Raw genomic sequence first — 17,856 nt, 5'->3', positions numbered from 1 at the left:
TGCTCATATATCTTTAATGGTTATTTAGGTATTGATTATATAGAAGCATGCACATAATAACTAAATTTTTTTTGTAATATTATAAATTAAAATAATCTATAAAGTGCAGATTTGGAATACAACAAAGCAAAATGGGAATACAGAATCTTACAATTGCAAATGTGAATAAATAAAGCAAATCAAACTCGTAACAAATCGACTTTGTTATGGTGTGTTTTGAACATCAATTTCAAACCAATGGATTATGGAAAATGCTCATAAGGATGAATCGTAAGTGAAGAAAAAATTAAGAATAATCATTTTTTGGACAAAAATTAAAGACAGATATAAAGGGTAATCATATGTTTTTTAAGCCTGTGCCTAGCAAGCGCCCCAGAAATTGCCACTTTCGCAAAAACTTACCCACCCGAATCCCCTCAAATTTCAACCTTGTGACTCTGTGAACAAAGGCATGTTGTGGCCAGTCTTGAACAATCCAGGACTAGGCCCACAAAAGATTAGAAAATTGAACATGCAACCTTCTTTCTTGATATTTCTATTTTCTTTTTCAATTTTTCTTACTTTGTTGCGTCCTACACCTTTTCATTTGAAAGATATTTTATGTTTCAGTTGAATTTGAAATTAAGAGAAAATTATGTCATAGAAGTGACCAAAGTAAGTAGGCTCAAATATTGGTAAAGAATATTATCATCCCAGACATTAATATTAGATATTCAATCATCGAATTCTAACACTTAAATCATGCATATAGTCCCACTGCCTCCAAGAGAACTAAAATTAGTCATGTTGATCCCGTACAATGCATGATTTCTTGTCTTTTTGAAAAAATTGGAATGGTAAGGATGATGAGGCAATTTTTTGCTTTGTCCTACTGCTTCAAATCTCCAATGTAAAATTCATCCACCATGTCAAACACCCTCGAAGCATGTTGTGGGCTGCAAGGTAGAAGCAGCAACAATCTAATAAATTATAATATCAATCCAAACTACCATGATAAACTAGCCATGTTTTAAACTATCCATAGACTACAGATACATTTCAAACATGTTAATTAACTTCCAGTGCTATACTGACCCGTAAAAGCCTTCGGTAGAGTCATCACCAGCATGGGCTAGTATTGAATCTCCACCTGGGTGCTCCTCTACATAGGAAGTTACATCATATACCTGCACTTTGTATATTTCAGCTCAAGGTCAACCAAAGAAAAAGTACATAGTCATACAACCTAAATATCTGCAGTGGTTGGCCATCAGAATTATAATTGTGACCTAAGCATCTCCACTGCTTGACCATCAGAATTATCATCGTGGCAAATCTTAAGAACCCCAGAGAAAAGCTTGAAACTATAAAAAATGACACAGAACAAACCTTGTCCTTTATAATGATCCAGCAATCAGTCCTTTTGTTGTGCCAAGCAACTTCAGATTTTGTATACACTTTCTGAGTCTGTCAAGACAAAAAAGGACTGTGAGAAGAAAAATGTGCCTCACAATATTAGGCCCAGCCTTTATTTCAATTTTAGCCTATAAAGCAGCTACAGGTAAGCTTAAAAGTTAAAAGTACTGCAAATTTTACTTGAAACAAACTCAAACCAGGATGTGACTCTCACCTTAAATGGTTAGTTAGTACAGATGTTCTAAAGATTAAAAAGTTAAGGCTTCTACTGCCGTCAAATAGATCCTCCACATAGTCATTTACTTCATATAAGAAAAACAAATATCAAATTGAACTTTATGCTGACGTACAACAATTTACACAAGCCCATCTTTAACAGAAAGAACATATCCTGCAGGAATGGCACCTATAAATTATCGGCTCTAATTATTTCTTGGTGTCCTGCAAGAAAAAGTTATTACACTGGAAAATTGTAAGTTGAAACTACTTTCACAGATCTCTTTTAAACTAAAATTTGATTTAAATGCCAGGTGAAACCTTTATAGCTGTAGTATGAATTTGAGATGAACAAGACAATCTTGTAAGATTTTTAGCTCCCTTAAAGGAAATACTTAGATAAAAAACCCTAGAAAAATAAATTATGGACAAATCTACAGTTTTTCAATATCCACAAGTTTTCTCTAGGGTTTAGTCATGTAGTGCAAGCAAACTTAACCTGCCCTATCTTTTTGTTCTCAAGTATGAACACAAGGCTACAACAGCTCTTCCACACACAAACGAGAGCTTTTATATCTTAATTCTTAAGATCACATCTGGCGACCTAACTTGTGATAGCCCAAACATGCACAAACCTTTTGGCTAAAAAGAAACCATTGAAAGTGAGTGTACACAACAACTGAATCCGAAATTTATGACAAAATTTATAAATTAAACAGTTGAGAGTTGTATACTAAACTACAAGAATCACATTAATGACAACTGCAATATAAAGCCTTTACTAATCACTAATCTATATTCAATTCACTAAAGCTTTCACAAGACATAACAGACACACACATAAGTTGAACAATAATTTCAATAACAATTTGCTATAAAAATTACTATTCTAAAACCTGAGTGCATAAGCACTGATTTATTGGTTTTAAGTTTTAACAAAGATTTGCATGCTCATCAATCAGTTATCATATGGCAATCCAATTTATTGGAAAAATACTACAATGGCTTAACTGAAGTTTCTGCTGGAAATACAATGGTTGCAAGCAAAGCAAAATAAAAAATGAAAACGACTTAACTGAAGTTTCTGCTATTAAAAAATGCCTGCAAGCTAAGTAAGCTCTATATCGCCTAAAGAAAATTGTTTCAGGAATAGGAAATCTATAAATAGATTCTGACTAAAAACAACATGCCTAAAAATAAACCTTCTAGAAACCTATTTATTAATAGCATCTTTCCTGAAATAACAATATGATACAGGAGCATCCCCGGTGCATAGCAATCTTGCATCAACCAAAAACATTTTCCTTTCTGTTTTGCTTTCTATTTGTAGTTTCAACATTTCTATCTGTGTGTACCAGTTTTGGCTCACCGGATCCTATGGAGTTGGATTCTACTTGAAGACTTGATCATCTTTCTTATTTCCAGACCGCATCGTATTTGGATCATTTTCCAGCAAGTTATCGCTATCGGTTTCCTTGACAGTTTCCTGTTACCAGTTGACAGTTTCTTGTTACCGGTTGCCTGGACCTATTTTGGTGATCTACCGGAACCCCTTCCAAAGCTTGTGGAGCCTTGGGCGTTGATTCCAATGTTCCTTGGCATGTGGCTGATCTTTTCCCGAGATCTACACTTCATCCTTTGGACTTTCCAGAGGAATCTCTTGTTGATTTTACACATTAGGTTTTGTTCTTCGGGTTTTGATCCCTTTTTGGGCCGACCAGATCCCTTGGATCGTATATATAATTGTAATTGTGCATTAGAATGTATCAATCGAAGAATCAGGTAGCTAGACTGAGTGTAAAAGATAGAACTTAAGATTGAAGGTCCTGGTTGTGACCTATTCTGTATTTGAGCATGTTCTAGCAGGCCTATGAGCCGAATTTTGTAAACCGGTTGTTACCGGTTGGTTGTAATCAATTTTCATGAAACAAAACAATCTGTTCTGCATTGCCTCCATCATATCTTTGTGTTTTCGTTGTGTTTACTCTTGCTGACTGGTCCGGATTGATCTCTTTGAGGTCCCTCCTAACCGGTGACTGCTTCAAGTGGTATCTCTTTGATCTCTTTCATGGATTGGCTAGTTTTTACCGGAAGTTCATCAGAAATTTCAATTCAGTTTGTAACCTTATGACTGAGACCATGAGAGGAGATAGGAAGGAATTCGAGTGGACCATCGGAGCAAACAAAATTTTTGAACTATTGAAGCAAAAAGTGACTTAGCAGCCTGTGTTAGCTTTACTGGATTTCAATAAAGTATTTCAAGTCGATTGTGATGCAAGTGAAACAGCAATAGCACCAGTCTTGAGTCAGGAAGGGAGAGCAGTAGCCTATTTCAGTGAGAAATTGAAAGATGCCCGAAGGAAATACTCAGTGTATGATCAGGAGTTTTATGCCATAGTTCAAGCCTTGAAGAAGTGGAAACATTCCCTGTTGCCTAAAGAGTTTGTGTTGTATACAGATCATCAAGCTTTGCAGTATTTGAACAGTCAGAATAAGTTGAATCAAAGACATATGAGATGGGTAGAATTCTTGAAGAGTTACACCTTTGTGTTGAAGCATAGAAGTGGGAAATCTAACAAAGTTGTTGATGCATTGAGTAGGAGAAGGAATTTGCTGATAGAGATGAGAGTGACAGTATTAGGATTTGAAGAATTGAAGACCTTGTATGATGAGGACTCGGATTTTGTAGAACCTTGGAAAGCATGTAGAGAACCGGTTATGGTAGATAGAAGCAAGTGGTTGGATTACTTCGTTCAGGATGGGATGTTATTCAGAGGAGTTCAGTTGTGCATACCTAAGAGTTCTATGAGGGAGAATCTAATAAAGGAGAAACACAGTGGAGGATTAGCTGGACATTTTGATATTGACAAAACAGTAGCATTAGTGAGTGAGCAGTAAGTACTTTTGGCCCCAAATTCATAAGGATGTTAAGAGATATGTGCAAAGTTGTAGAGTTTGCCAAGTTGCAAAGGGTAGTAGTCAGAATGTGGGATTGTATAAACCTTTGACAATATCGGTAAGACCTTGGGAGGATATAAGCATGGATTTTGTACTTGGATTGCCTAAAACACCGAGAGGGAATGATTCTATAGTTGTGGTAGTGGATAGATTCTCGAAGATGGCTCATTTCATACCTTGTAAGAAGACATCAGATGCATTACATGTAGTAGACCTATTTTTCAAGGAAGTAGTGAGATTGCATGGATTACCTAAGAGCATAGTTTCAGACAGAGACACTAAGTTTGTTGGCTATTTTTGGAGAACACTTTGGAAGAAGATGAAGACAGATTTGAAGTTCAGTTCTACTTTTCATCCACAAACTGATGGACAGACAGAAGTAGTTAACCGGAGCTTGGGAAATTTGTTGAGATGTTTAGTTGGAGATAAAACCAGAAGTTGGGATTTGATTCTTGCACAAGCAGAGTTTGCCTACAACAATTCAGTGAATAGGAGTACCAAAAGAACACCTTTTGAGATTGTTACCGGAGTGCATCCTAGAGGCATATCAGAATTGAGAGACATTAGCAGTGAAGACCAGAGAAGTTCAAAAGCAGAAGATTTTGCAAAACACATGGCAGCTTGCATATTCAGGTTAAGCAGCATTTGGAAGACATGAACAGCAAGCATAAGAAGAAGGCAGATGAGAAGAGGAGACATAAGGAATTTGAAGTTGGCGATGAAGTGATGGTATATCTGAGAAAAGAGAGATTCTCGGTTGGAGCTTATAACAAATTGCAAATGAAAAAGTTTGGACCTAGCAGGATTTTGAGAAGTTCAGTTCTGGAAATGCATATGAAGCGGAGTTACCGGATAGTCTGAGTATTTCACTTGTGTTTAACATTATAGATCTTCATAAGTATCATGAACCAGAATTCAGTGAGGACAATATTGCAAACTTGGAGAAACAGTTGCCCCGGAAGGAACCGGATCAGATTGAGGACATTTTGGATAGTAGGATTGGGCGTAGTACCCGAAGCAGTCAGTATAAGGAGTATCTTGTGAAGTGGAAGGACAGACCAATTGAAGACTCATTTTGGATTTCTCAGGCAGAGGTAGACTGCCTTGGTTTTCCTCTGACCCCAGCAAAGTGAGAGACTCACTTTTTCAATAACCACGGATGTCTGATGTAGGAGCATCCCCGATTCATAGCAATCTTGCATCAACCAAAAACATTTCCCTTTCTATTTTGCTTTCTGTTTGCAGTTTCAGCATTTCTTTCTGTGTGTACCGGTTTCGGCTCACCAAATCCTGTGGAGTTGGATTCTACTTGAAGACTTGATCATCTTTCTTATTTCCAAACCGCATCGCATTTGGATCATTTTCCGGCAAGTTATCGCTATCGGTTTCCTTGACAGTTTCTTGTTACCGGTTGCCTAGACCTATTTTGGTGATCTACTGGAACCCCTTCCGAAACTTGCGGAGCCTTGGGCACTGATTCCGATGTTCCTTGGCGTGTGGCCGACCTTTTCCCACGATCTACACTTCATCCTTTGGATTTTCCGAAGAAATCTCTTGGCGGAGGCCAACCTTGCTGATTTTACACGTTAGGTCTTGTTCTTCAGGTTTTGATCCCTTTTTGGACTGACCGGATCCCTTGGATTGTATATATAATTGTAATTGCGCATTAGAAAGTATCAATCAAAGAATCAGGTAGCTAGACTGAAGAAGATAGATCTTAAGATTGAAGATCCCAGCTGTGACCTATTATGTATTTGAGCATGTTCTAGCAGGGCTGCGAGCTGAATTCTGTAAACTGGTTGTTACTAGTTGGTTGTAATAAATTTTCATGAAATAAAACAATCTGTTCTGCATTGCCTCCATCATATCTTTATGTTTCCGTTGTGTTTACTCTTGCTGACCGGTCTGGATTGATCTCTTTGAGGTCCCTCCTAACGGGTGACTGCTTCACAATAGAATAAAATAGCTACTCTGGAATGTTGACAGGCCCATCTGATGTTGCAGACTCCAACTTCTGGGACTTCCAAAAACTTGAGATTACCTTCTTCACCTATGATTCCTTGTGCACACTTCATATTGTGGAGAATTGATATTTTATTGAAAATCTTAGTGCCTGCTGAAAACCTTATCTCATGCTGAAAACCCTAGGCACACAGCCTTTTTAAACAGCATTTTTATTGAGAGCAAAATCCTAGTTATCTTCGCCCGTTAATGGGCTTTCTCGGATTAAGTCGATGCAGATAGATGGGAAAGATTCAGATTGGAGTCCACCAGAATCACGTTGGATCAAGATTAATTTTGATGGTGCGGCAAAAGATAATCCAGGACCTTCGGGTGTGGGGTGTGTAGCTAAGGATTGTAAAGGGCTGATACTGGCTAAGGGGAAACAACGTCTGCCACATGGGACGAACAATAAAGTAGAAGTGCAAGCAGCTTCAATGGCTATCCAATTGGCACAAAGAATGGGAGTGTCAAAGTTACATCTTGAGGGCGACTCACAATTAATCATACATGCTATAATTCGAGGAGGTTCACAATATTGGAAGATTGACCAAGAAATCCAAGACATTAAAGAAAAACTTGCTTCTTTCAATGAATTCAAAGTGTCCCATATTCGAAGAGGAGGCAATACAGAAGCAGACAAGTGTGCAAATGATGCTTTGGACCTTCACGTCGGAGAGGTAGTCTTTGAATAAGTCTATTTACCGTTTCAAGAAGATTCAAAAGGGTCGAAGGCTTTCGAATTAATAGCCATTGACAAACTGGAGATAACAAGGAGTTAATGCTGACATCGAAAGATGTTTTTTGACGGCAGTACGGGGGCGGATGGCAGAATTTAAAGATTTATGGATTCCCAAAGGTACCTAATGGGAATGCCTCAGTCAGGGTGACAGGGACAATTGGCAAGCTTGGCGGTCAATGAATTGTACCGTAGGAGGTAGCATTAAAGATGAAAATACCCGCCACACATTTCACCACCCTGGATGACGCTATGTCATTTATGGCATGAGACATGAAGCAGCTTCCTTAACAAGCTAGAAGCTACGAGTTTCACTTCCTTGAGGTAAAGCTTTTGTGTGGCGTGTGGATTTGAAGAGCAGTAAGTGCAAAGTTTTCAACCAAGACATGGAACCCAATTTCTCCCTATGAGCCGTGAGACCAATGGTGGCTTTTTGGGGCCAAATCTCAGACGAAAGACTTTCTAATGTCTTTCGGTTTGAGGACCACAACTTCTTGACCAGAATCAAAATAGTATTGGGAGAGGAGTATTTGAAGGCGCAATTCAAATACCAGACAAACGTAGACATTGCTACCATGTTCACTGCATGGTGCTTCGAGCTAGGAGTTCAAAAGGTGCGGTGGTTGGTCATGAACTCAGTGAAGGAAGAATGGCGTGGAGGTTTGGAGAGCTTCTTGCTTATGTTGAGGGATGGCAGTGGTTTTGCCTGCCCAAATGGGGTTTGGCTCCACTTGAGCAAATTTCGTCCTCCTTTGCCTCCCTATCTGATATGGAGTGCGGATAGTAGCAAAGAAGTGAGAAGGGCATCGGCTCAAATTGGACTACACGGTGTTGAAGAATGCATCCGGTCATGGGAAAAACAGGGCATCCGACGGGAGTTGGCGAAGTGGGGGCCGAAAGATGGAAAGTCGACAGAGGAGGACTCGGGCTCGGGGTTGTCGTCCAAGAGGAAAAGAGGGCATCCGAGGGGCTCCAAAAAGAAGATGCAGAACCGCACACTATGGATTGGATTCCCACCAGAAGACCATGATGATCTGGATGAATCTGCGGACCAAAGGGAGGACGAAGAAAACAACGAAGGCAAAGGCAAGGAAATTGCCATTGCAAGTGGTCTGTAGGTTGGTTTACTGTTTAGGATTACTTTGTTTTTAGTATCTATTAAGTTTAGTAGGATGAACAGGGTACTGGATGATAGCTACTGTTTGGCTCAAACTTGTCGATTAATGTTTTTGAGAGACTGTTTGGAATTTTGACAGAAACTTTATGTATAATTTTTTGAATCAATAGAAACTATCACTTACCGATCAAAACAAAAAATCCTAGTTACCTCAACTAAAAGACATGCATGTTTGTTTGGCATTTATCCAGCAACAAGGCCCTAGCACTGAAACCCTGGTACTAATGATGCATGAGGCCTTTAAATCCAATGGCATTGCTTCTGCAACAACAGAGTTTTGAAGAACCTTAGGTACTCTTCAAAATACCAGATAATCTTTCAGATACCATGAAGATATGACTCTCTTTGTATGCTCTCTGCAACTGAATGGCACAGTCAGAAAAACATGCCCTTAAACTTCTTCTCATGGTTAAAAACCTAACTATGAAGTGCCAAGGAGATGAACTTTGAAACTTCCATTTAGTGTTTTAAATCTCATGTGAGAATTGCAAAAGTTGCATCCCAACATCCAACAAGCCATTTTGACTTCCTGGAGATCTTTATAAGGAGGTTCATGATGATGTTTTGGGATGGATTGAATTTGATAAATGGTTCTATAATTTCTGAAGACGAAAACCTTCAGGAGTTGATAGAAGGGCTGGACGAAAACCTGGCTTTTCCAAAGGAGTGGATTCACGACAGAGTTCACAGCTGTGCCAAATTTGTGAAGTCTCCTTTGGAAACAAATTTGCAGTAATAAAGATTTGAGGAGGTATTTTATATTTGTCTGATTTGGGGATATAAAATTATTATTGTTTCCTTAACATTATAAGTTCTGAAGTATATATATATATATTTATATTATAACTGATATCAGAGGTCGTTTATTTATCTATTGTTTATATTGGTGTGGGCAGAGTAACCTTATTTAATAAGGTGGAATCCATTTGTGAAGCTCTATAGTTTTGTTAAGTCATCGGCTTTAATTATTCTCCTGCAGCTTTGTGATTGGATCAATTCTTTATTTGGCAGGTTGAATAAAGGGAGTTTGGCATCACAAATAAAAGGAACCCATGGAAATAATAATACGAAAGCATTTGATTTATTTAGCGGATGGTTTTGACAGAGTTCCAATGTAATGTCCCCTGCTAGGGTCTGCCAATTTTCCAAAGGTTGACATACATTATTATGTATTATTATGTTTTAATTCATATTACTAAACTAATTAATGAATTATTATTTGTAATACATACAATTTTTATAATATTTAGACCCATCTTAACTTCTTTCCTAACTTAATGAGGGATGGGGATTTACTGTCATAGGGCGCTGACACCAATCTACAAGGAGGCTCCCTCAAGGTTTCAGGACTCCATCCCGACCCCATCTTGGGCTCACCATCACTTGTGAGGATTTACTTGCCCCTCCCTACATGCAACCTATCCTCTCATAGGCATTAGCAGATGAATTAAAGTCTAGGCCATTAATATAATAGTCTTTCATGTACTATGAATGTATATGAGATTAAGTAGGATTGTATACATATTGCAGTCTATATTACTATTACTATTAAATTCTGCACTTGAACATTATCAGGCTTCATATATTAAGCATACTATAAACACATCCCCATGCATACCACCAAGAACAAGGATGTTACTGCCTGTAACTTAATAACAGTTCTGATCTGATATGATCGATGGTGATGATATTGGATGCTTTTGATTTCTTTCCTTTATATCTCTCCATGTGAGGGAGAGGTCACATCTCTTCATCATGTATGCCCTTTGGCAAGAGACACACCCTTTCACCATTAGCACCCTTTGAAAGAGTGCAACTCTTCATTATTTCTGCCCTTTGAAACGGACACAACCTTTCACAGTCAGATCTGCACTTCTTATTTGAATCAGATATACACTTCTGATTCCCCCAAAATATCCCCCCTCAAATGAGGTTCTCTTCTCCCTTTTATATCTCATGTTTCAGGGGTCACAACTTTTCATTTTATGTCTTTTGACCCTTCACTAACTTAATTATATTTTAATTATATTCTTTTATAAAATAATTTAATTTTTAATCTTTTAATTTTGCTATTATTATTTATTATTAAATTCTATTTCAAAGTGGGGACATTGCATCCAAATATCTTCACAGGAGGTAATTGCATTGACTCATCTGGAGAAGCTATAGAGAGAACGCAACACCCTAGTAAGCAGAGCCGGCTCATTATATACAACGATTAGTATCGATTCCATTTAAGGGTGGAGTTCTTTGGACTGTATTGTGAATTCTGAGTATAGTGCGATTTCTGCCTGGATAGATTATCATTGCGTATGGGAGAATGCTGCTCATGTCCTGCATTGAACCATACCTGGTAGGTGATCCAGTCCGATATAACCCTAAAATGCCTAGACACCTCTATAACACTGGCATTTTTCTATCATCTTCAATATTGAGCAGAGAATTCATTCAAGTGTTCAGAACACATTGGGAGACACAACAAATAAGGTGCATCATGTTTATGTAATTCCGACATGTATAGATAATCAAATTGTAATATTATTAATCTCTGTTTGAATGATCAAATTTTATCACATCAAAAATCTATATTCTGCCAGCAAATATTATTTTTCTGAGCATTAAACACTTTGCAATTATTCGTCAATATTTGTCTGGAAAATATTACAAGGATTTCAAGGAAGGTCATTTCAGATTATAAGGATTTGAGGAAGGTATCTTTCAGTGGTATCAGAGCCCGAATCTTGCCAGCCTGTGGTTTAGTTTTCCTATGCAGCTATAAACTCATGCAAAGGAGTGAAGAAATCATGGATAACCAAGATAAAACAGTAGAGCTTCAATTTGTAATTAGCTGTGAATACAGGGAATCATTTATAAAGTTTCAATCTTCCATGAGGGAATCCATGGCCGAAATAGTTCAGATATTGACAGTAAAGAATGGTCAAGGGAGCATATCAATCAAGGATAAGGTCACAAACAACTCTTTGCATGGGAAAGATCTTCTTGACGAAAAGCTAAAATCAAAACAAAAAGAAGTTGCTAATAAGGAAATTTATGAGCATGAGCCCGAGAATTCCAAAGAACAGTCAAAGACAGAGCAAAAGACTGATGAAGACTTGGTGGACCAGACCATGCTTATTGAGCATGAAGATGCCAAGATAGAAACGAATGTTCCAATGCAAGTACCATACACTAATCTGTGAAAAGGAGAGCCATTGCAGCAAGTGATTAATTTTCAGAATTGCTATGTTGAGGATGATGCCTTAGTTGATCCTAATATTAAGATTAGGAGTCACAGTAATGATTGTGTTAGACTGGATATCCCAAAAGCATCTAATTCTAAAGGAGGTGAGAACTCTCATCACTTCTGTTCAAGTTATGAAACTAATAGCAGAGATCTATGTCAGTTTTACTATCATGAAAAGCATATATTCAATATGGAAGGGTGTATACATTTCGTTGTCCAAAACTGCCAATGTATTTCAGTTTGGTATCCAGGAGATCATTTATCAGGGATAAAGAGTATTCAAAAGCATGATTTTGGACCCTCGACACTTGCAACATCAAAAGAGGGCTCAGCATATGGTTTTGATGGAGAAAAGGACATTATCATGTCCACTGTTAGAACCAACAAAATTGGTTGCCTTTCAGATTGGAGTCATGCATATACTGTTTTAATGCATGAACGATTCTGTTTGGGGACTATTGGAACTGGTTCCATGCTTGTTAAAACTGACTCCGTGTGAAAGGAGTTGGCAAAGAATGCAATTGAAAGGAAGTACTTTTTAGATCCAAATGTAGACAGCGAAATGGTGAAAGTAATAAGAAATGTGGTGGATGGTGGACCAGCTTAATAATCTAAAAAATAAGGATTCCATCTTGCTCAACAACACAGTTTGTAAGATTACATACAGTAATGAGTTTAAAAAATTATTTACCAGGCTGAAGGATTTATACGTGCAGAAGCAAATAATCAACACATTATGGAGATTGGTTAATGATAGGAAACATGCTGGTCCTGCTGAGCGAAGCCTTATAAGTGAATATGTGACCTTGGAATTACATTTAGCAGATGTTGGACAAGGAGTGCAGATATCTCAAGTACTGAAAATATGGAATGTTCTTACCCTTAAAGAACTTCATGGTCTTAGACAAGGTTTAGAAAATGTTTTTGCAACATATACTCTAAAGAATATTGAGCAGTGCAAGGTAAAATGTTTGGACAGCAATGGAAGAAGAGTGCACCAATGCAATGGAAGGATGATCCTGAGTCTGTGTGGTATAATGTTTATAGAAATCAGAAATGCTTGATACTCCACATTTAAAAGCTTATGAACAGAAAACCATTTCACTGGAGCACACCAGAGTTAAAGGAAATTTATTGTTAATGGAGTTCTACTCTCTGTTTTGTGGCATTGCAAATCAATTGCTAACAGCCACAGATGGGTCAGACATTGCATTTCAGTTTAAGACAAATAAGGAAAATAATGCAAGAATGGTAGAAATTAAGCAAGTAAGGGAGGATCTTCATAGAGAAGAAGATTTAGTTTGCAACCATGAAGGAGGTACATGTAATTTTCAGTTGCATGCTTCTTTTGGACCCGCCTTTGTTGAGGAGCAACCTCCCAGTGAAGAAGTTGCAATGAAGGCTCAAACTATGATCAAAGGAGAAAAGATTGTTTATACTCCTTGTGGGCCATCAAAGGATGATAGCGGTGCTATTGGGGAAGAAATTATCCTTGATTCAGAATGGAAGAGATCTCCTTGTGTTTTAGCATCTCATTGAGAAGAGGGTGATTTCTTGATTGGACATGATGCTGCCCTAATCTCAGAAAATTCTGATTTTCCGGTTGTTGACAGCAGAATTTCAGTTAGGACAGTTGGCAACCTTGAGGAGGATGGTTTTTGGTGTGGTACACACTTTGGGACAACACAAATAAATGGCATACCTACGAACATGACAGCAAAGAGGATGGAGACTTGAATAAAGCTTGAAGCATGTGATTTTCAGTTAAGAGACATCTCTTGGAGCAGCACTTAATGAAGAACCTTCAACAAAGAAGGAAGGAGTGTTTGAGGATCTTGAGGATACTATGGAAAGGTATGAATGCCATTCTGATTTTTTGCTTGGCAACAGCAGTCCCTCACCTTTTTGCATAATCATGAGATGGCGGCCACTTCACATGAGGTGATGGTATCAAGGAGTCTCCCAATATGGGCACTCAAATTTTGTGTGAGGAATGTATTGAAGATTCAAGCCACAAAGGTTCTGATTTTGTACATCATACCTTGGAGGATGTAAAGAAGTCACAAAGTACGTGTGATAAATGGTTTCAAAGAGATAGGAAGGCCAAGTGATTGACTGCCCAAGCAAGACAGCACTTACAAGAGGAGCATTCAGGTTTGTGTGGACATGGAAAGATGTATGGTTCAGACATTTTTGTTTGTAAACATCATGAGGACCAAGAGTTACTTCTTTTAGAGAACCCATTGAAGGCTCAAAACATAGATGAAGATGGGATAGTAGAGCACGCACTTGGTGGATCATTCACTAGTGTTATACCTACTCATGTAGAGGGCAACATAAGCAAATTGGTGGTTGGACCTTTGTTCATTTGTGGAGAGTTTGAAGAGTTATCTCTCCTAGAAGCTTTCATGGTAGAGCTTACATTTTCTGGACCAGCCTATGAAGGAGTGTACATGGATGAGGGCATTGGTGATTCACCTTGGTTTAAGCGTGAGGACATTCTTGGAGAAGCTATTGATACACTTCTACCTCATGATACATTATCAGAGTGTGGAGCTGCTCACTTTTCAGGATATGAAGTGTGCATGATCAATGGTCTGAGAGGCACTTACTTGGAGTTGACAAGTTTCAGCTGAGCCTTGGTACATGGTATGATGAAACCACAAAGGTTTCAGGTTGTCTTTTGGGGACAGTAGCTGATTGGAGGAGTTGGACAGGACTGTATCATCTTTCCCTTATTGGAGGCGGCTTTAATGATGAACTCTCATTATCCCTTATCATGGAGGTACTCATTGTTTCACTTGGAGTGAGGTCCTCAGTCAGATAGATGCTACCCTGGTTCATAACAGCAGCATATGGTGTATTGTCATGATTGATTATGCACTTGGGATGATCATTGCTCACATCCTTGGGAATTCACACCGATTTAAATGGACATTGGGCATGGGTAGCATGATAAGAGACATCCATCCCTCCACTTTTCATTGGTGTGAGAGAGTGATGATTTGGGATCCATTAATTAATTTAATAGTGGGAATGCTTTATATTAATAGACACCAAATTAGGTATGTTGACGGCTTGTGTTTCTTTGGATTTTGAGATTACTTTGAACAAGGTTTTCAGCTGGAATATGATTTGATGTTGTGATAATACCAAGTATTAATTCCAATATAAAAAAGTAGAAATCAAAAGGGTATTAAAAAATATCACACAAAAGAGGGTGCTCAGAATATCTGGAAATGAAAATGGTATTTTATAATTAGAAAGGTGTGTTGGGCACTGGATATTTTACTATTTCAGTGATATACAATTTGATCTAACATACTTGTATTGGACTTGAGGCATCAAATGCCCTTGTCAATACCTTAAAAAAGAATGTGCAATTTTCTTTAACCCTCAGGAGAAAAATAAACCTAAAGATTGTGCTAAAAAACATTTATTAGTTCCTCTTGTTCAATAAGACTGGTGGGAAGCTAGTTTTCGGCTAGGTAATCATATCATGGACTTAAACTACAAGATCCATGGAAAGTAACGGTGGAAGAAGGCTGTCCACTGTGTACGGCAGGAAAGCGGAGCAACTGTTGCCAATAACGAAACTTGCTAATGCAGCTTGGAGTAAAAAAGCACAAAGTTTCACTTTTGGTGATTCAACAATCCAGTGAAGTCATGTAGAGTAGTTAAAAAGCTCAGTAATATTGTACTGCAATGAGCACTTTGTCTGAATTTATGAAAAAAACAATGGGCCAAAGCTATGGGGTGGATGATGTATGACTTCCACATTGCAGGGAAGAAAACTTAGATCTTTCAAAATTGTCTTAAGGAAAGATGTTAAACCAAAAACAAAATTAATCACGCCAAATAAGTAATTTATTCAGGTTGACAACAAATCGACGCAAAAACCCTGCTCTTTCCTCCAACACAAAGCATAAAACCAACTGAAAGAAAGTACAGTTCAAATATCTAGTTCGCCTTAAGAATGACATACACCGAGATTGTTTACAGTGGCGCTTCTTGTGGCGGATCCATTACGCCCTGCATTAATCACAGAGAGAAGAACTTAAATCGTCCGTGTCATGACGGAGGAATCTAAAACCGAGGTAGAGGAAAGGGGAAGAGGAAGCATTTACTTTTACTTTTAAAGAAAAAGGCTACAGAGAGAGCCGCCGCGAGCAACCAGATCACCATGCTCATCTCCATTTTTTAAACATTGCTCTCAGCAAATCAATGAATGTTTGCTGTCATTATTCACACAAGCATTAGAGAAGTAAGAGATCAATTCATTTTCTCGGGCTACTCACTTTTTTAATTAAAAAAATAAATTTGCTAGGTAAAAAATATATAAAAGATTTAGAGGGACTTCTTAAAATAATATGTATCACCTAGTTCCTTACGATTTAAGTAGAATGAGATATAGTTTTAGGAGAGGTTTTTCTCGTTTAATAAACTATTTGCTAGTGTTATGTTGAGCCAATAATGTTTATTGTTATTAAAATATATATTCATTGTTATGCATTTTGAATAGGTTATCAAATATGATTAAATTTTAAGAGTTCAATTTGATAAAAAAAAAATTAAGAGTTCAATTTGATGGTTGTTTAATGGTTTAAGATTTTTATAATAAAATATAATTTAAATGATTTTAAATAATGATTTGTATGATGTAAGAGGAACATTTTAATAGATTATTAAAATTTAATGAAAATTTTGATGAGATTCAAATGAATCTTTATGCCAAAATTATTATAGAGGCTTTAGAAGTTCAAATGAAGGTTAGGATTATCATTAATTAATAACATGGAAATCAATGAGTAGATATAGAGAAAATATCATGAGTTGTAAATAAGACAAAATCTAGCACAAATATATAGAAAATAAAATATGGTACATCTAAGAGCAAAAATTAACACCACATAACAAGCAAACTAGTTTAAAGGAAAGTGAACCAACTAAATGTCAGTATAGTTCTTGGTATTCAAATGTATTTGAATAATACATTGACAAATCATGCCAGACTATAATTGCATATTCTAGTAGTTATCAAACAAAATTATTGTTTTTAAGCAGCCACAAAGATCAGTCATTTATAGTGTGCTAGTGTAACTAATCCATCTAACTATATCTTCACCCTTGGAGTAGAGCTTGCATGGTAGTCAATAATATAATATGAAAAAAAAATATTAAGATAGTCCTTGTGCCATCAATTTTTTCGCAAAGAACAATCCAATAATGAACACATCCCAAAAACTCAAGCTATAATGAGAAGGAAGAAAAAACCACGTGGTAGGAGATTGTAAATTCAACAAGGCTTTGGAAGAAAGTATATGTAAAAACCTGTGTTGTTGAAGTTGGTAAAAAAAAACTTCATGTGAGCAAGAATCTTTTGCAACATCAAAGAACCTTTCATGAGAGAGAGAGACAGAGGCAAAAGAATTAGCATATTACCATTACTGATACAATTATCATGATACAAGTGTACATAAAAGTCCTTGTATATATTTGCAAGGTTGAGCTAAGAAGGTAGTTGGGGTGGGTGAAAACCCCCCAAGTTTCCTAACAAGAGTCATATGTGCATGACTAGAAACATCTATAAGCTATCCCTACATAAAATTAACTGACAATGAGTGAATAGTATACAAAAGGCAACTAGTCTAGTAAAAGACGTGTTCACACCAACAACCCTCTCCAGTGCAACATATAGAGAAAAAAGGGGAAAACGACTCATAGATGGCTCCAAAGAAGGCCTAATAAAGTACCCATGTACAAAAAGTCTCTCACAAGTCAAGAAAAAGAGAAAAAATATAAGAAGAATTTGCATAAAAGAGAGAAAACAAGAAAATACATGTGAAGGGAGGACTCGAGATGGCTCCCCTAAGGATGAATTCATTCAACCCGAGCATTAATCACAATTAAAGATGTAGTGACATCAAATTTGTGAGAATTTGTCAAGAACTAGAGGCAATAGAAAGCACAAATAAGAGAGACAAAATATATGATAGGAATAAACTGTATTCTATCAAGATGAAAATATGATCAACTGGATCATTACAAGATGTTCAATTATTGCCCGTACAAACAATGTAGATGAGCCTGCTTATATAGGCAAGGCTATATGGATATGTGAGCACA

The 17,856-nt window shown here is 37.2% G+C and overlaps 1 protein-coding gene across 2 annotated transcripts; it reads right to left on the bottom strand.

The window, feature by feature from the left end:
- Nucleotides 1–646: 646 nt before the first annotated feature.
- Nucleotides 647–16,014, bottom strand: LOC131048720 (cytochrome B5-like protein). Of its 2 annotated transcripts, none has more exons than XM_057982787.2 (5): nt 15,858–16,014; nt 15,716–15,762; nt 1,369–1,446; nt 1,075–1,166; nt 647–935 (listed from the first exon to the last, which is right to left on the bottom strand). In XM_057982787.2, the coding sequence occupies exons 1-5, from the start codon at nt 15,925–15,927 to the stop codon at nt 869–871; spliced, it is 354 nt and encodes a 117-aa protein (XP_057838770.2). In that variant the 5' UTR covers nt 15,928–16,014; the 3' UTR covers nt 647–868. The 2 variants fall into 2 exon arrangements, with proteins under 2 accessions (XP_057838770.2, XP_057838771.2); XM_057982788.2 differs by having other exon boundaries at nt 15,864–16,014.
- Nucleotides 16,015–17,856: the final 1,842 nt, after the last annotated feature.

This window comes from Cryptomeria japonica, chromosome 3 (genome assembly GCF_030272615.1).
Source record: "Cryptomeria japonica chromosome 3, Sugi_1.0, whole genome shotgun sequence".
Lineage (NCBI taxonomy): Eukaryota > Viridiplantae > Streptophyta > Pinopsida > Cupressales > Cupressaceae > Cryptomeria > Cryptomeria japonica.
The sequence above is the reverse complement of the archived record's forward strand: the minus strand, read 5'-3'. Positions and strand labels throughout refer to the sequence as shown.